Source organism: Lytechinus variegatus, chromosome 2 (assembly GCF_018143015.1).
Source record: "Lytechinus variegatus isolate NC3 chromosome 2, Lvar_3.0, whole genome shotgun sequence".
Taxonomy (NCBI): domain Eukaryota; kingdom Metazoa; phylum Echinodermata; class Echinoidea; order Temnopleuroida; family Toxopneustidae; genus Lytechinus; species Lytechinus variegatus.
This window is the reverse complement of record NC_054741.1, coordinates 83516096-83536347: the sequence shown is the minus strand read 5'-3', so window position 1 is coordinate 83536347 and position 20252 is coordinate 83516096. Positions and strand designations below refer to the sequence as shown.

The 20252-nt window shown below is 34.6% G+C and overlaps 2 protein-coding genes across 6 annotated transcripts; one reads left to right on the top strand and one right to left on the bottom strand.

Moving 5' to 3' along the window:
- Positions 1–2404: 2404 nt before the first annotated feature.
- LOC121409305 (translation initiation factor eIF-2B subunit alpha-like) lies at positions 2405–13587 on the bottom strand. The gene is made up of 9 exons (XM_041601228.1): positions 13477–13587; positions 12450–12551; positions 11680–11819; positions 9922–10038; positions 8860–8972; positions 7172–7240; positions 6421–6496; positions 5377–5505; positions 2405–4471 (listed from the first exon to the last, which is right to left on the bottom strand). The coding sequence occupies exons 1-9, from the start codon at positions 13487–13489 to the stop codon at positions 4316–4318; spliced, it is 915 nt and encodes a 304-aa protein (XP_041457162.1). The 5' UTR covers positions 13490–13587; the 3' UTR covers positions 2405–4315.
- Positions 13588–13635: 48 nt separating this feature from the next.
- Positions 13636–19559, top strand: LOC121409304 (gastrula zinc finger protein XlCGF52.1-like). 5 transcript variants are annotated; one of them, XM_041601227.1, is made up of 4 exons: positions 13636–13923; positions 15926–16311; positions 17029–17758; positions 17843–19559. In XM_041601227.1, the coding sequence occupies exons 2-4, from the start codon at positions 16104–16106 to the stop codon at positions 18120–18122; spliced, it is 1218 nt and encodes a 405-aa protein (XP_041457161.1). In that variant the 5' UTR covers positions 13636–13923; positions 15926–16103; the 3' UTR covers positions 18123–19559. The 5 variants fall into 5 exon arrangements, with proteins under 5 accessions (XP_041457161.1, XP_041457158.1, XP_041457159.1 ...); XM_041601224.1 differs by having other exon boundaries at positions 13637–13876; positions 17029–19558; XM_041601225.1 differs by having other exon boundaries at positions 13637–13916; positions 17029–19558.
- Positions 19560–20252: the final 693 nt, after the last annotated feature.

Here is a 20252-nt window from a genome sequence, read left to right as displayed (position 1 = left end):
CTATTCAAAACCTGTATTATAAAGTGGTATTATTTTAGATACAAACATCCAATAAGCAGAATACGTCATCATATTGTAAAGTAATAGGGTATTTTGTGTAATGATTTTATTTGTTTGGCTATGTCTCCACCCACTGCATGTGGAGGCAATGTTTGTTTCATGATGTTCATCTATCAAGTTTTCTTCAAAACTTAACAATTGTATTTACAGATCAAATTTAAACTTGGTTTGTGTATGCATAATACAGCGTTGCATTATCTGATGAAATTTGGGGTCAAAGGTCAGAGAAGTCATGATTCAGTGTAGTAATGATATTTAGGTCCCATAGTTAAATCAGAATTGAATTGGCTAATGAATGGGGGTGACAATCTGATCACATCAGGAATATTTTTTAAATTTCAAGGATAATTGTGCAATCTATTTCAGATCCGACAATTGCAAAGGCATATGCACTAGGTTCTCTTTACTTTTCATTCTTCCAATGAACCACCGTTTGATAACTTTCAAATTCTCTCTCATTTAACATAATTCCTCAAATCCATCTGAGGATGATTGAACATTTCGAATGCCTGAAGTCTTCCCTTTATTAATTAATTTGATGTAATAAATTTGTTTATGAATTTCTGTATTGATATATGAATGGTTCTAGCCATCAAAATATTAAATATACAATGCACATGCATCAATTTATAAATGTAGGTACCCGTTTTGTGACTCTGTGAATGATATACAAATCAAGGGCAGGAGATATAGAAGCACTTGAAGAAAAGACAAAAAAGGGGAATTTTTGCTGCTACAGTTATAATAATAACAATAATGATGACAATGAAATTGGTTTTGGTGGTGATATTGATGATGGTGATGATTATGACAATGGTAGTGGTGGTGATAATGGTGCTGGGGGAGAAGTGGTGGGGATGATGATGTCGATATTGATGGCAATGGTGTTGTTGGTGATGATGATATTGGTGGCGATGGTGTTGGTGGGGATGATGATATTGATGATGGTGTTGTTGGTGGTGATGTCGATGATATTGGTGGCGATGGTGAGGATGATGTCGATGATGATATTGATGGTGTTGGTGATGAGGATGATGTCGATGATATTGGTGGCGATGGTGATGATGTCGATGATAATATTGGTGGCGATGTGTCGAGGATGATGATATTGGTGGCGATGGTGTTGTTGGTGGCGATGGATGGTGATAGGGGATGTTTTGTGGATGATGCTGTGGAATAAGACGATGATGGAAAATGATAATGGTGATAAAAAATGTAGTACAGAAAAAAAATCACTCCACTCACCAAGTCAAATTTTCAAAGAGACAATATTTTCAACAATGTATAAAACATCAGACATTCCTATAAGAAAGAAAGATTTCATCTTTATTCTAACATAATAATATTCATCATGGCTCCTCATACCATGATTTTGCTTCTGTAGCTTACAATACAGTGGTGAAAATCTGGGGAAGCATAGCAGACGAGACACTGAAATCAAGGATTCTGAATGGTTGAAAGAAACCATGACAATGAAAATTACCAATAAGATTTATCATGAAGGGCTTCCAATGTGCAAATGAAAAAAGAACAGAGAATACATTGAACGTCTTTAAATAGTGATTGACTATATTATAAGCCTTGTAGTTGAAAAACATCTATATGGTAGATCTTGGTAATATAAGAATAAATAGAACAGTTTTCATATAGAAGTACAGCATCAATAAAAAAGCAACACAACTTTCATGATTAATGGTGAATAATCATTAAACTAATGAAATTCATATCACTTGAAACTTTAAATGTATGACATTTCAGCATTTCAATGATACCTGAATTCTGTTTCAAGGACAGTGCACCAATTACATCATTTTCCTTAAAAAGGTAATGTATTTGCTTGATTAACATTGCTTAAAAACTGTTATTTCATGCATTTGAAATGTCTTCAAGAAGTTTGAAGCAAAGAGTTTATTAAACACACAGTAAGAGACAAGAAGGAATGTAAAGTTTCTGTGTTTTTATTCTATTCATGTCTCAATGTGTATTGAATCTAATATGTTAAGCATGCAAGTGAACAATGCTATTGCAAGTTTTCAAAACAATGGTAGTCATGAGTGTTAGTTAACCTGAAATTTTCCACAAAATCAAGGTTGAATGTAACTGCAAATGAGATTTACATTTAGGATATTATAATTTTTATAGGCAAAGATTCTATCATTTTCTCAAGAAAAGACATTAAAGAAACATTGGTTTCATTTTGCTAATAAACCCAGTATTGCATATGGTACCCTTGAAAAGGTCTCAATGCACTTAAAAGAAAAGGGATGAACAATGAAATAATAGAGAAACTGGAAATACTACAGATCAATATCTAATCACAATAATATTCTAATTTTCATTTTGGATTGCCAAACTGGATCAATTTGTCTCAATCCAAAACCCATGTTTACCATAAAGTTTTGTCTTGCATAACATAAGTAAACAAAGTATAACATACATTAAATAAGAGATGGAGCCAGGTCACGAAAACAATGAGATGAGATTTAAAAGATATTTAACTCATTGACCCGTATTCTGAAGTCAGGTTTAATTCAATCTGTGGTCTAAATTTGGGGTTTAACTATGGATAGCCAACAGTGAAATATCTCTAACAGTAAAGGTTTGATCAATCAGCTCATCTATTACTCTGATCATTCATAAATGTCTGGGAAAAAAGTTGAATTTGTTTCCTTTGCCATTATAGTATAATGAAAGAGCACTGAAAACAGAATAAATCTAGAATGCAAACAAAATTTTGAAATTTTTGACTTTCCATAATTAGACCATGGTGTTAGTTAAACCTGACTTCAGAATACTGGCCAATGTATTTTCTGAGTGGTAAGAAAGGCAAATTTTTACATAAATCAGATGTCAAATTAGAGGAAATGAACAACATAACTGCATTTAAATGTTAAACATTTTTTTATGAAACGGTGGAGATGGCCTGTGCCCTGTATGCTAATTACAAGATACAAGATATTTAATTTTGTCTTCTCAAAATAAAATTATGGCTGTATGGAAATTGTAAAGATTTTAAAACACATTTGTGGGAGACTGGCAAGACTTGAGAAGAAACAAAGTAAAAGGTTACTTCATGAAAATAAAGTCATTTATCAAGTGTTAAATGCATATTCCTACCAGGTACACTATCACTAAACATAGTCGGCCTCAGCACAATTTGGATGAATTTCTTGCTAAGGAAAATTAGTAATATAATTTCTAAAATATGCCTTTTAGTTTGATGTCTTCAATCTAAGACCAATGCGTATCAGTTTTTATGATCACTGGATGAAAAATGAGGAAGTAGTTCTCTCAGCAAGATATTCAAGATTTAATGGTATTATATGCTGTGACCATGGCAACATATTACGCAACATATTACAAGATTATGTCATGTACATCTTCACTTCGAGACCAAATTGAGCGCCATGTATCATGGGCATTGGGCAGAAACTGAGGAAGTAGTTTGATCTCTAAGATTTGCAAGTTGCAACAGCCACCCCATCCATATGCCTATTCTTAATGTACCCCTTTCAAAACCTCGTTGGCGGAGGTATAATTAATTCGATTGTTGGGATTCTAAAACCTTTCCCTCTGTTTTAAAGGTGTGAGTTAGAACTATCAGACCACAATAAACAAATAACAATAATAATGTCAAACATTTATATAGCGCTTAATACAATGTTCCTAAGCGCTGTACACTATTACCCTGGCTTTAGCATGGCTACCCTGATTGGGCGCATTCAAGGATTTTCTTCCTACCGGGTTTACATGGCTACCCTGATTGGGCGCTCGAGCATTCAAGGAATTTCTTCCGACCGGGTTTACTACACCTGGGTGTAGTAATGTAGATGATTCAATATCACTACAGAGAAATATTTCATTTAAATGGAATAGTCAGAGTGAGGACACACAAAGTACCGGTACTATACACAAAGTCTAGATGACTCCAGTAATATAGATATAAATTAATGATTTTACAGGAGAGTGTGATACGCTGATAATGTAATAAACAAATCCGTAGCCTTCTGACAGATTGCGTAGAGTTCAATCTGATGCTGTGGCAATCTATCATCTATGGAAGTAGCACTCCTTCTCCTTGATATAGAATGATGAACCACTGACCAGAGTTCATTACCAGACAGTGTAAGAAAGCCTAAGTCTGTGAAGAGTAATGAATGCCATCTAGCATCATAAATATACTTTGACTGGTTCATTACTGGTACCAGACCATGATGGAGTCTTTGAAGAGTAATGTAATGAATGCCATCTTGAATCATAAATATAGTTTGATCAGTTCATCACTTATACCGGAAGGTGTAAGAACGCCTAAGTCTGTGAAGAGTAACGTGATGAATGCAGGAGGAGTGTAGTCAATGAGAGGATGTTCATGATTTAGATCAGCGTTGAGCTTCATTTTAGAGGCCGGGTACTGCAGAGTATAAAAGAAATTTAGAGAAAGGAAAATTACAAAGAGGGAAGAAAGATGGAGGAAATACAAAATTGGGGAAGGAGAGTCACAACAAAACAGTTATGAGTTGTAGGTTTCATAATTCACTGATAGACAAAACAACCAGCATCTTATTCTTTTATAAGTGTACAGTCCTCACGCAATCAAAATTTCCTTGTTTATGACACAGATTTGTTAAGTCGGGTTTCAGTAACAAGTTTAAAATACACAAGAAAATAAATAGTAAACAGATTAATAAAATCTGTCAGAGATAAATCTTTTTTATAATGACTGCTGATTTTAACTACTACTATTATTATTTAACTATTATCAATGTATATTTCCAACAAGAGTTAAGGATATTCATTTATTTATTTTCAGTTTCATTTAATCAGGGTGGCCTCATCAGTTGCACAAACTGCTGTCCTTGAGGGCCCTGAGAATATGATGCTCTAAATAACACAGGTTTTAAGGTTCTGACACCTAATTATCTGCCTAAATTTATACAAATTAATGTTCAATGAGAATTTTTGGATATTGATTCTTCGATTACATAATTCATTTTCACAATACAAGCAGAAGTTTGCTCAACTGCATTTTGAATTATTATGGAAATGAAGAAAGAGCATAATCAGGTGGATATTCAAACAACTTAAAAATGCAATTCAACAGAAAGAATCACAATGCTAAATGATAAAAATCTTTGCAAATGGTGATTCTGAAGAAAACATCTTTGTATGCTCTTGGACACAAGTCACACAATATCCAATCTCTAAACATAGATAGGTCATCTGGAAGCAACTTGATAGAATTTCTTGTAAATTCAACATCTTTAAATATACTCTTCACAGTTGCTTCACTTTTAAGAGAAAGAAAATAAAGTTTACCTTGTATTCATCAGGGACATCTTGTTGGTTTAATGGGTAGATCATTCTAACAAACTTGAAACTCTCTGCTACAACATAGACTGGTTTATTAGCCACCTTAGCACAGTTTGCTATCTGATAAGTCCCTATCTGCAATGAAACAAAACAATGATCTTAAAACTCTATTCTAGGATGTAGGCTGGTTTATGAGCCAGTTTGCTATCTGATAAGTCCCTATCTGCAATGAAACAAAACAATGATCTTAAAACTCTATTCTAGGATGTAGACTGGTTTATGAGCCACCTTGGCACAAGTTCCAATCTCCACAAAAGTTTAAGAGCTTCGGCAAAGTTATGCTTTTCAAAGCTCATTTTATTTGTAGTCACTCGAAACTCTCTAAGTACTGAAGTCAAATAGAGAATTGTAAATTGTAATCTTCAACTGAATAATTCAGGTATAGCATACAAAACAAAAATAAGGATTCTTTAAGAATGACATCTTTGTATTCAATAGACATGTGTTTTATATTATGATTTAGGAACATTTGTCTGAAAGTGGCATCCAAGGCAGGTGATAGTTGGACAAATTCAATCCCCTTTGCTTATGATTGTAAATCATGAGAAAATATCTGACTGAGGTGATGCTGTTTCCAATCTACAAGTAATAATAATATTCTGCATTTATATAGCACTTAACACATTGGAGCGATGTCTCTAAGCGCTTCACAGATATATTATTACCCCTGTCATCAGATCCTTGCATGCCCGCATACAAAGTATGCACCTTCTCCACTCCCAGGGGAGCATTCCAACAAGAGTTCCAAGACTCAATTGCTAGGCATTATACTACATAGGCTTTCACATATTACCAGGTACCCATTTAACACCTGGGTGGAGAGTGGCAAGTTGTGGATCGACATATTGCCAAAGGACGCTAGGCCATGGTGGGATTCAAACACACGACCCTCTGATTACAAGGCGAGAGTCAGAACCACTACACCACGGCGCTTCCACATCAGAATATTGTTCAAAGTTCTACTTGATGAATCTCCTGGAAGACACTAACCTTATTAATGATTCCTCCACTTTCAACAATTCCTTCTGCTCCCATGATCACCATGTCAATCCGCTCCATCAAGTATCTATACATACATAACATAATACATGAAGGAGTGAACAGCTGCAATTTACATAAAAGGATTTAGATTTGAGACCATGGGCGGAAATCCAGGGGGTACGCGTCCCCCCTACCAAAAATAGTAGGGGGGACACAATACCAAATATCCCCCCTACTATTTTTGGTCTTTTATGATGGAGAAAAGTACATCATTCATAATAGAAATAAAACATGGATTTTGGACTAAATGACCTTGCATTCTGGGTGGAAACTTTTTTTTTTGCTGGTCATTTTTAGGGGTGTTGAAATGATCTTTCCAGCCCCTGGTCCCCCTACCTTTGGGGACAGATTTCCACCAACGTTTGAGACCATGTTTGACAAATATTTCATGAATTTAATAGATAATCTCAGGGAGGTTCAATGATGAAGAACAGGGTGCTCAATTTTTATAAATTGCTTAAAAGTGTTGCTTTGGTCTAGATCTCGATCTAGAACTTAGTCTTAATCTTATTTACAGTTAGCCATGTGGAACTGGAAACTTACATGTCTTACACACCTGTACCTTGCAAAGCAACTTAAATTCTCTATTTTTGAAACTCTAAAGATTTTTAACTTCCTGAACACACCTGTACCTTGCCAAGTATATACACTCCTATATTACAAAATAAACATTAGTTTAGATGATTGAGTAAGTACTTACCCTGCTGCCGAGTCAAGGATGATGACGGTTGGTATCCCGTTGTCTTCTAACTCCTTGGCCATCTTCAATCTGGGAAATAAAAAAATCACATTGAAAAGATGATACATAGAAATAAGAATGAACTAAAATTAAAATCTCCTAATTAGGTACAATGAATCATGTACAGAAAGATCACCAAAACGGAGGTGGTCTTTATTGATAGAGTACAAGGTTGGATGTGGAAAATTTTGAAAGAAATTGAACTCTATTTAGACGGGTGGTCTTTCTATTCAAGTAATCACAGAAGTCGGTTCTACTGCATTAACATCCAATTGCAAGGACAGTATAGCAGTCATTTATGAATATTGTTGAATGTCACATCAGTTTACAAATGCATCAAATTAATAAGATACCAGAGTAATTGAGGTTACATATGATTTCAAACATTTCACATCAATGTTGAGGATAAATGAGTATGTGGATTTCAAAACATTTTAAATGTTTTATAGGGCGATTAAAAAAGGGTAAGGAATATAAATTATATCTTGAACTTTAATAATTTCCGGCACTGGGGTGCCTGGAGATCATCTAAACTGAAAAGATGTGATAGCGAAGTCAGTTGAGAGTTGACCTCCAATCCAGCAAACTCTGTTGATTCTAAGTAGGTGTGCAGGAGCTGTATGAAAAGCCATATATCTTACATACTACAGTTCTCTTGCATAAAAGCTACTATTATGAAAATCCATATTTTCTTGTTCAAAATAGACATGAAATACTAAGAAAATTTGCTTTTTTCCAATTGATCGTAGGCCCGGTAGCTGCTATGCAGCACCAGATCGATGAGACTCTTTCCCTTAATCATTGAATGCCTAACAAGGTAGCAGCAACTCCCATCTTTTAAAGTCTTTTAGTCTGATGCGGCTGGGATTTGAACTCCTGACCTCCAGGTTGTGAGACAGATGCTCTACCAACTGAGCCAACACACCGGTATTTTATGGTAACTTTACCATCCAATGGAAACTACCAAGGTAATAATGCTAAGCAGCCAGTGAGAATTGAGTATTTCAGGGAAGTTACAATCTATGCAACAAGGCTCGGGTCAATCAGAGATGAAACTAAGCCCATGGTTTTCTGGATGCATTAATACTAACAAGTATTCCTACTCTGTTAGCAAACAAACAATCACCACCAATTCTCACTGGATTAGAATCTCAAACAAACTAGAATCTCAAACAAATTGAATTGTTTCCTGGGCTTTATAACCCAATGCATAGCAATTGACTGCAGATCTATTGTTGATTTCAAGGTTTTTTTTCAATTTCAAGTTCAGTTTATTTATTTTCTCACCAATATAAAAAACAATATACAATATGTACAAGTATGAAAATTACATGTATAAGAGAAAAAAGGAAACTACTGAAAAGTTCATAAGAACTTGTGAGTTTCAGCTCCCAGTAAAACACGGTAAAATACATATAAAAATCAAATGAAAAATATACATACACAGAGCATCAGCAATCACCAGCATACATACAAGGGGGATGGGGGAGAGTTTGGGGTAAGTGTAGGATTAGGTAAAAAAAAAATTATTTTGAATATTCACTTATATACTTGTCTATTGATTACATAGATCATTAAGTGTGATCGATTGTACAATCAGCATTTCCAATTGATTATTGAGCTTTGTGTTACAGACTATCACTACTCACCCTGATTTATCCGGACAAGATTCAGTAACAAACACATTGAATCGTTTCTTAGCTTTGGATGCCTCTATAAGAACCTTCATAACAACCCGTGAATAGGAGTGGGTCAGAACATTCTAATAAGAAAAACAAGAGATATATGTTAATTTTTTTGTTAAGCAATCACAACATGTCTTTTTTTATACATTTTTATAAGTTAATTTGTTTTAAAGTAAATTTGTGTGCAAAAATGGCATTCACATTTAAAATGGCACACACAATCTCATAATATATAAAGCACTTTTCCCAAATGGCCAAAAGCACTCAGTTTCAACTTAACAGACTGACCTCTTTTAAACTAAGCAGGATTTTTTTATTTTCTGGAGCTACTTTTCACAACCTCCTGTCTAAATCTGCTATATTGAACATACTTTGAACATTAGAACAGTGAATGGGGATTTTCCAGGGATGTTTTTTTTTAATTCTTCACGGCTCTTTTGGTTATTTGGGGACAAAATCACCCCTGTGCAATTTTTCACTCCTACTAAAAATATCCCACAAAAGAGATTCTGCCTTAAACTTACATTTTTGGGGTGAATACAGAACACCAAAAGCCAAGAAATATGAACAAATTACGAAGAAACTTCCCCAATGTAGAATTATTCTTAAAGTTCCTATAAAATACTACAGAAAATTTTTCACAAAAATTGAAAAACACTCGTTAAAATTGCATTTTTCTTTTCCCCAAAATACATATATTCTGACCAAATTCAAACTTTGGTATAGATGTGACAATGAAGGATTTCAATTTTGTCATGACTTTAAACAGCTCAAGAAATCTCAACTTATTCTTTTCTTCCTTGGATAATTTCATTTGAACAAGAAATCATATTCCATTGGACTCCTTACCAGCATGCTTCATGCCAATACCACAATACTATTAACCATCTCATTTTCCCTATGTGGGGAGCATTTCATCATTAATGATTTTCCCTGACAACTGTTATAAGCTACTGAAATCCTTGCATCTGATTGGCTCAGAACAAATTGGTCAGTGAAAATCACTTAAGTCTTCCCTGAACTTACTGCTCCATCGGTGATGAATGGATGACCAAGCTTAGCAATCTTATCTCTTGACCCGGCTACAGTGTCTAGGTACATATTACCTCGGTTTACTAAGATCTTCTTGCATTCATCAAAATTCTGAAATGGAAATAAAAGATGATGGAAAGAGGAATAAACATAATTCAAATTCAAATTCATTTATTTCACATCCCTTAAAAAACAGGGTACAATATAATAGTGAGTTAATCCAATTGAGTACCGGTAAACACAACATTGACAGTTGTACATTATTTAGACAAAATTGACAACTGAAGACAAAACATAAAATATAAAGTATATGAATGGGATATGAGGGAGTAACAAAAAGCCATTGGCCTATCTAGGCTACTCCCTTTTTATATTCATAACTGATAAGAAAACGAAACAGGATCTTCCAATCAATCAATAATGAATATGGTCGCATGTCATAAGGTGGTCCAATTTCGCAAACAGGGTAAAAATGGTCAAAAATTTTATTTTTTGATATTTTATAGCTATTACCATTCTCTAAATAATGAAAAAGTTTTAAGTCTCGAATACCTTTAATTTTCCTTAAAATTACTAATTAACAGCTAATTATTATATAGACGTCAATGTAAGTGTGAATTTTGAAATGTGTTTTTCTCAAATTGGACCTGCTGCACATAAAATGGTGTCAAAAGTTAATGCAACATTGGATCACCCTAGTATTTTGTAGTTATAATCTTGAAACTTCAATAATTAAATCTGTACCAAAAATCGAATAATTATTTATTTTTGTATGAATATTAATCATACTAATTAATCACCAGTATTTAATTTCACTTTTTTGCCCCCAAAATACCTGTCACTGTATTTATATGCTTGGCAAAATGACAACATCATGGGTAGAAATGTTTGTTGCAATGATACACAACATTTGTACTAAAAATTAAGATTATAAGTTAGATAATTAACCAAATCTCTCCGGTTTACTAATTGATTAAGTTGCAGATCAGAGCTGACATACACATGTATTCCATTGCTGTATATTTTCAAAATTGTCAAATTTTTATGACATTTAGTTGTTCCCTGATTTAAAACGCCCAGAAATATGAGGATAACAGTCATATTACACATTATAGAAAGTTGTTAATTAGGTTTAATTAATATTTTATTATTCACCGCATCCACCGGCTCCGCCACCCCTGTTACTTCAAACTTAATGTGCTATAGTTTTTGTTCCTGATATTGTATTGATCTAATTCATTGTAATATATTTAGCCTATAGTTCTAGCTTCAAAATGAGATATTACTCAATAAATTTGGTCAAGATGCTGTGATGTAGCAACAATTTATCCATGGCACCTTGTGGAAAATTGTTCATACGCCACCCTTTTTGCATACCCAACTTATGAAATGTGACCATATAAGACTTGAGAAAAGGACACAAAGCACATTTTTCAAGACTCGAGAGACTGCAGATCATACAAAGAAGACACATAAAATGGAAAGAATGAATCTTTAAAAAAAATTGGTTTCCTCTGTAAGATATAGATTAATTCAACACTGTAGACCATTCTTTACTAAGTTAAACCACAAATTGAAATTCAATAGGCTATCATTCAATAAGTCAGTACATTGGCATTACCAGGCAACCCTCAAAATACCCCCCCCCCTAAAAAAAAATGGCTGCTTTAGTGATAAATTTTGAAAAAGCATATATCAGGCCTAAACAAAACAAAGAAACTATCATTCACAAGACAAAGTGAAATAACACACCTTGTGATCTAAGGCTGCAAGAGTGATAAATCTTAGGAACAGCTCGCATCCTGATGAGATAGCTGTTACTGAACTATCTGTTTCCATCAACCATCTGATGCATTCCTTCAGCCCATCTCGAAGACCAGCTAATGTCTCAGCTATACATGTACAAGCATAAACAAAACATATATTTAGTGGAAATACACCTTACTGATGTGACGTATTGCCAATTTTTAATCGGTTTCTTCAGGCAAATGACAAACTTTACTGAAGGGGAGACCCTTACAATATTTGAGATTGAACCTACCCCCTCAGTCACTTTTTCTCTTGATCAAGTAGACAAAGTCTTATATTTTGGCTCAGTCAGTTTCTTCTTGTTCTGAATCTGACTACAGATAATCTTTTATTCATCAAATGCCTTGACCCAATATTAAATTGAATTCTTAACTTTTTTTTCAACTAAATAAAGTCTGTGCCTTTGTGGGCTTCTTATAATTACTTTCCACCAACACAGGGTCACAAAAATACATGCTAGAATTACAGTTTTTTAACATTCTGGTGAATAAAACAATCTCTCAGATTATAAAGAAAACAAATGATCATAAAAGAATAGATTTAGTATCATTTGTTATGAAAGCAATATTTCAGAGACTTTTTTGAGTGTGTGTTTTTATGTTGCATAGACTCAACACAGACAAAGTGGTTGCAGACTTCAAGTACCAAACACTCCTGATTGACATTTGTTTGTTTACCCTTTAAAAAAAAGTAAATAGTAAAGATAGTAGGACCTTGACTTAATTTCAGGTATTCAATTAGAGTGTTGATAGCAGCCACTGCAGCAGAGATGTCCTGGTTTGTAGACATGTACTCAGTGAAATACAGAATAGCATCTGAAAATGAGAAGAAAGTGTCAATATCAATATCTTATATTTACCAAAAAATTATCTTCCTGGTATTACTATAAGTATTACATTTAAATTGCTTTGATTTTTTTCTTAATATTAATGATGGTCTTAACTATTGCTCATTAAACACATGTACATTGCACCTGCCTTGTTAACTTGGTATGTTCAATCTACCTCTAAAGAACCAGGCTCGATCACCAAGATGACAGAGAATATCATCCTGCCTATACTCTTGCCTCAAGACACCAACTCCTAAAACTTATATCCTACTTTAAAGTTGTTGAGGCACTGGTTCCTACCCTTCCTGTTGATAATTTTTGACAATGTCTAAAGACTAAAGCATTGACATTTACCAGAGTAAATTGCACAGAAGCAAAGATACGACTACTACTGGGAAGATCTGACAGCATTTATCAAGCGTTTAAAAAATTGCTGAAGCATCCAATCTTCCCCTTGTACTATCTTTGATGGAAGCAACATCACATCTAGAAGATATTGCTTCTGACTCGGAGCGATGTCTGGATTACCCCTGGCCTTTCTGAGAAGTGAGATTCACCGAGATTGAGATTTTTGTGATTGAAATATTAAATAATGAAACTGCAGACAAAAAAGGTGCATTTTGATTAGACATTATCCCCCCCCCCCAATTGTTGAAGATGAGTAATGGGTGGTTCTGGCTTAGCCTTAGGCTTACAAGTTACAGTAGCTTTAGTTTAGGCCTTTCATGAATACAAATATAAGAACGTGTTTCCGAATGCCACCCCAGGTCCCATGGCATGAGTGGGACTGTACAAAAAAATATTTACACAAATTCTAAGCCAGACTTCACAGATTGACAGAACAAACAATTTATCTGCCAATAAGTAAACACTACAGTAATATAGGAAATAACGCAAAATAACTAAATTACCTTCCTTATTCATTACTATTGCAGGGATTTCCTCTGATTTATCTAAAGCTCAGTCAGACTCAATAGTCAGAGTCGAGTCACTAGTCACCACCACGCGCCAGTAGTACCCCGCGCCGCCGTACCGGCGCGATATACCAAGCTAGCTAGCCCCGGCCGCGCCCCGAAGCGACCGGTCCGGCAAATATGCCTTGTGAATGTGAGTCGAGACCTCGGAAAGACGCCACCTTTTCAATTTCAGAAAATTGGAAAATATTAGAAGTTGGAATCATGCAGTAATAAGAAAGCGGATTGCAGTAAGAATATGGTGAAAGTTCTGATTGAAATATTGGCACGTTTGACGACCAGAGTTCAGTGCGAGGAAGCGTAGTTTGACCTAACTGCCAGAGGACAATATCAGCTGGTTTGTGTTCGTGTTGTGTTCCCCACATACCAATTTTCGTGTCAGTAGTGAGTAGAGAAGTGGCAGTGCAGTGCCCACTCATGGTTTCAAATCGTCTCGTGTGTGAAGGATTCATATGCACTTGGTGCACGCGAATCTTTCACACCCTTTTTACTAAAATAACTATGACTTTACATCGTAGCTAAGCATTATATTTATGCTATGACACTTACCAAACCATATGGATCGTTTGTTGAATTCTCTTTGCTGTTTTTTTTAATAAAATAAGAGCATTTTTCGTGATCTTCACGTAGATGCCTCTTGATCAGCGTTGATATCAACTTTTGCCTAAAGAGGGCGCGCGATATTATTTCAAAGCCGGCAGGCACTTAAGAACCAAGTTTGAAAGGATACTCGTAAAATTATGTCACTCTTGCCGATGAATATTCATTAGATCGTGGTCGTGCGTGTTCAATACACACTGAGTGCATGCATGCAGAGAGTTTGTATTGAACACGCACGACTACGATCTAATGAATATTCATCGCGAGAGTGACATAATTTTACGAGTGTCCTTTCAAACTTAGTTCTTAAGTGCCTACCGTACATTTGTTTACGGTGTTGCAAGCTAGCTGCATTCTAGGCGATCAGCATTATTTTCTTGCTCGTTCAATCCACTTTCATCATCATCTTGTCAAAAGATGGCGTACTTTACCAATAAGTATATACATGAGATGCAACCTGTTGATTTTTGGTACAATTTCCTATTATGCGCTGACGACTTGAATTGAGAATGTTCGATACGAAAAATTGCTTTTCGATTGTTGTTTGCATACTTTCCACCGCAGTATTAAGGACGGATCGAACGGATTATCCTGGTTGAGACTTGCAGGTAAGCGATAAAAACACTTATTATAAATAATTTCCAATTCATTTGTAAAACAAACTTAAATCATTAAAACAAAATTCCAAAGTGGAGAAATACTGAAATGTTTGGCGTTTTTCATTCCCTCACATTCGTGTGATGAATGAAAACGTCAAAGTCCACTATGAAACCACATGCGTTGTGCGAGGTTAGTATTACTAACCTCGCATGTTGTGTGACGTGTGCAGTGCCTACACTACAGGTGGCTGTCTTTGATTTGAATTTAAATAGATCTAGTCTAGTCTAGATCTACTTATCATTCACTCAGTCAGTAGGTCTTGTCTTTCTGTTAATGCATGCGATCATTGTATTGATGATTCAATGAATGAACAATTACCTTTTTCGCTGTAGGCCTAAGTCTTTTATTATTACTTAACTAACTAGTTATTGTAAATTACAGCATGTGAAATAAGGACAAAGGTTACCAATGTTTGGCTTATTATTTTCTCCTGTTACTCTTTACACTGTCTTGCCTCTTTGGGTAGCCAGGAGGCTCCTAGAGAGTAAAAACCATTTATTAACGTATGCTTACCCTCCACCGAGCCAGGGATTGCGTCCTATTCATGTGTGTGTACTGCAAAAACAAATGTAAATCCCTGTCTTTTCATAATATTTTTCTCACCTTTTTTTTAATGGATTCTTGTTTAAAAATGAAATCAGTATCATAAAAATGTCATAAATGAAGTTGTATCCCATTTATTGGCCTGATTTAGGGCTAGATCTTTAACTAAATCTTGGGGGGTGAAAGTTAACTTATTTGGGAAAATGTTTGAACTCAGTTCACACATGAAGGTAAATGGTCAGATGATTATCTCGCTGTTTGGTATTTTTTTCTGAGATATAACAGCTCTGATCTTTGCCGTTTTAGCTCTCAACCCAGACCGGCTTGGCCTGGGGAAATCCCCCCATCTCGCCGGTCTCCCAGTATAAGTTGCAATTTATGAGTGCTTTGAAATAAGTTTGAACAGATAGTGTGGGCTGGGGTAGACCAATGAAATGGAGATAAATCCATAGCATCTATTGGTACTTGTGTGGGTAATCTTGAGGGCCAGAGTTCCATGTGTGTACCCCCAGCATGCCTAGTAAAATTGACATGAACTTGTACCTTCAATTTTCATAGTTCTTTTGCTCTTTTATTTTTACAGGTAGATCTCTGGGCTCTACTTTGTCTGCTCAACTCAAGATGTCAAAATGATGAGGATTGAGCAGGGAGATGATACAAATGTGATCAGAATTTAACAAGAAGATGATACAAATCTGGTCAGGATCAAACAAGAAGATGATACAAATCTGGTCAGGATCAAACAAGAAGATAATACAATTATGGTCAGGATTAAACAAGAAGATGATACGATTAGGATTGAGCAAGGAGATACTATACATGTTATCAGGATCAAGCAAGAGGAGAAAGAGAAGGACACAATCCGCAATGCTTTAGCAGATGAAGTATGGATGAAAGAGAAAGTAGAGGAGGTGAAAGGAAAAAAGTCTGTCAGTTCTGCTGGTAGAGGTCGGGGGTCTATTGATGAAGGTACAAATATTTTCATTGATATGATTTTGATAAACTGGGAAATATTCTAATTCTTTTTCTCCCATTTAGGAAATCAATGTTGAAACATTTTGTCAAAAAGAGCAAGAGTATTACACTCAAAGTCAATACTAAACTGGACACATAAGAATGTAATGAAGTACATACATGTAGTTGGCCCTTCGGGCCAGATGAGCTTATGCCCTGGCGTGGCGTCTGTTGTCCGTCCACAATTTCAAAATGCTTCTTTGTCATTTTATGTCTGATTTCAATTCTGTTTGCTTTATATGATAGCACTAGGTGGGGGATTTGAATCTTGTACACAAAATTTATTCATACATGTAAATCACAGAAAAATGCTTCTCTGTCATTTATGTCACCAATATAATTCACTACAGTGTCATTTGGACTGAAATTAAAAATTGAGTTAAATTTTGTTGTACCATGTCGGATGAGCTCTACATCATTGATGTGCTAGTATAGTTCTTCAGACCTTAAAGGGCTGCAGTGTTTGTCAGAAATATACTGTAGAAATAGAATAATGATGATATAACAGCATAAGCCTGTTTTGTTATCAATTTTTTACAGGTACATGATGCTTTCATTTACATAAATGTAAAATATAATTTATTTTGCTAATACAAAGAGAAATGTTTTCAAGTTGTATAATATATCAAAGCTAAACTGTTGATGACATTTGTTTATATCTTTCACTTCCAGGAGATTCGGCTACAGAAACACAAGATTTGAAAGAAGAAGGTACGTCAATCAACAGTGGTGATGAGTTTCATCTTGAAATACAGTCTGGAGAAAAGTTAGATCAGAGGAATATTCCTGTATCAAGTAGATCAAGAAGAGAAGAAGATGAATGTTTAAACTGTAAGAAAGAATTTCCTTGTAAATGTGATGGTCAAAATGTTGTGGAAGAAAGGCCACATGGCTGTTCTTACTGTTACAAAAGATTTTCTTTTAAAAGCAGACTGAATGATCATATCAGGACACACACAGGAGAAAAGCCCTACAGATGTTCATTGTGTGAAAAAAGATTTTCTTTTAAAAGCAGACTGAATGATCATATCAGGACACACACAGGAGAAAAGCCCTACAGATGTTCATTGTGTGAAAAAAGATTTTCTTTAAAAAGCAGACTGAACGATCATATCAGGACACACACAGGAGAAAAGCCCTACAGATGTTCATTGTGTGAGAAAAGATTTTCTTTTAAAAGCAGACTGAATGATCATATCAGGACACACACAGGAGAAAAGCCATACGAATGTTCATTATGCAAGAAAAGATTTTCTGCAAAATTCTCCTTGGACAGGCATCTCAGAATACACACAGGAGAAGCCCCATACCAATGTTCAGTTTGTGAGAAAAGATTTTCTCAAAACTCTGCTCTGAGATATCATCTCAAGACACACACAGGAGTAAAGTCATTCAAATGTTCATTATGTGATAAAAGATTTTCTCAAACGAGTGAGCTGAACCGTCACCTCAGGACACACACAGGAGAAAAGCAGTTTAAATGTACATTATGTGAGAAAAGTTTTTCTTTTAAAGACAAACTGAACCGTCATATCAGGACGCACAGTGGAGAAAAATCGTACAAATGTTTGTTATGTGAGAAAAGATTTTCTCAAAAGAGTGATCTGAACCGTCATCTTAGGACACACACAGGAGAAAAACCATACAAATGTTCATTATGTGAGAAAAAGTTTAATCAAAAGAGTATGTTGACCCATCATCTCAGAAGGCACATACAGGAGAAAAGCTGTATGAATGTACATGATTATGTGAGGAAAATTTTCTGAAAAATACACTCTTAACAATCATTTCAGAACCCTTACAGAAGAAAAGTCATACAAATGTTCATTATGTGAGAAAAGATATTCTCAAAAGAGTGATCTGAAAAACATATCAGAGGACACACACCGGAGAAAAACTGTACAAATGTTCATTATGTAAGAAAATGTTAAGCCAAAGGTACAATTTGACCTGTCGTGTCAGAACACACACAGGAGAAACGCCATAGAAATATTTATTATGTGAGAAAATATTGATTTTCATAAGATAATGATCTGATATGTCATCTCGATACATACATTGGATATAAGCCGTATAAATGTTTCTTATGCATTGAGTAGGCAGGTCCCTAAAAAGGGGATTTTTTTTCTTCCAAGTGATATTCATGACTAGAAAGGTTTATTTTTACCTGACAGTTGTTTTAACATTTTATCTTAATTTAAACCCAATTGATTTTTTAATTATAATAAAGCTGAAGATTAATGCTTCAAAGCCTATCTTTAGCTTTGGTAAATCTTCCCCAAAGTGCATTTTGCAAATATTGTAATTCATTACTAAATTATATCAATGCATGTCCAAGACATTTGATTTAGTAGATAATTTTTCAGATTTTAATTCAAAATTTCATTTTATCAGGTTCCCGATCAAGATTATATAACTGTGTAGATATATAACACGCATGGAATGAGCTCAAAATGATTGGAATATATACAAATTGAAATACAAAAGACCCAAATAGCAGAATGCTCTCTTTAATCGTAGTTTTCCCCGAGGTATTGTAATTTTTTGAGCTATTGGGTAATTGATCAATACGCAGTAGTGTGCGTCTTCTTGGCATTATCCAACCAATGCAGTCATGTTTTTTATACACACCTGGTTTCTATTTTATACTTTTATTTGCCTTGAGCTCTCTACAGACTAGATTTTGTGCTTTACAAGTCACGTTGCTGTTGAATTATTCAATTCTTAATTTTTTAATGCTTGTTTTAAGTTTCTTTTCATTCATAATTACAATATCCCTTAGTTTAATTGATAAAATGGTGATTTGGATCAGTCATAGCTAATAGGCAAATTTGTTAATGACTTTTTTTTTTAACAATCATGGTATTGAATCAAGGATGGTTTATTTTTGTACAACCCTGCTCATTTTGCTGGGGCATTAGAAATGTTACACTAGATACCAGGGGCAGATCAAATTTGACAAACCCCCCGAAAAAGATCCTCACTTGTGTATGAAGGACGTATTTCCATTAATAATACATTTATGCTGTGACTTTCAATCGGGGGGGCACACTTATGTAAGAATAGTATATTTACATTAAAATTTTGATAATGGCTCTCAAAAGGGTGCCACTTGTGTCTCCCACCGATCGGCAATAAACACTGTTTAAAGAGCGAAAAACACGGTTTTTGTCATGTGATAACTCTGTTTATCGGGTGGAAAACATAGTTTATCTTTTTTTTTTTTTATATGTTTTATTGAATCAACAAAATTACAAATTTACAAGTGATTGTTACAATGATTTAAAATAGATGTAAAACAATAGTTACAATATAACAAAACAAAAAAAGAAAAAGTTAGAAAAAAAAACATAATACAAAGCATGGTGTCTGCTTGGTAAAACTTATGTTGATAAACTGTGTTTATCACTCTTTTCATTTGAACTGCAACTCACAATGCTTCAATGATCATACCATACATGCTTTCATCATGGGAATCATGTCATTAACATGAAAAGTGTCTTCCTTGCTACTATGCCTACCCCTGCATGCTCTAGTACTACATTGTGTGTCAAAAAAATTGACACCTCACAAATCCCCAATTTAAGGAAAAATATGTCATGAACACGTAATTATTACATATCGCCCAAAAGAGTAATAGTAGATGTTAAAATGAGTATTATATAGTTAATTACTGATAGACAGGATGATAATGTTGATGATGTAACAATAATAATTATTATAATCATCTTAACAGTTAAACTGTACCTATGTATAGAGCATTAGAAAAACATTTGAGGAACATTATGAAAATGTGTTTGCTGGGTAAATGTCTTTGGTCATATGGAATTTTTAATTCACTCGAATTGGTTGATCGATGAATAAAGTCATTATTGCGTCACATTCTGACTAAATAG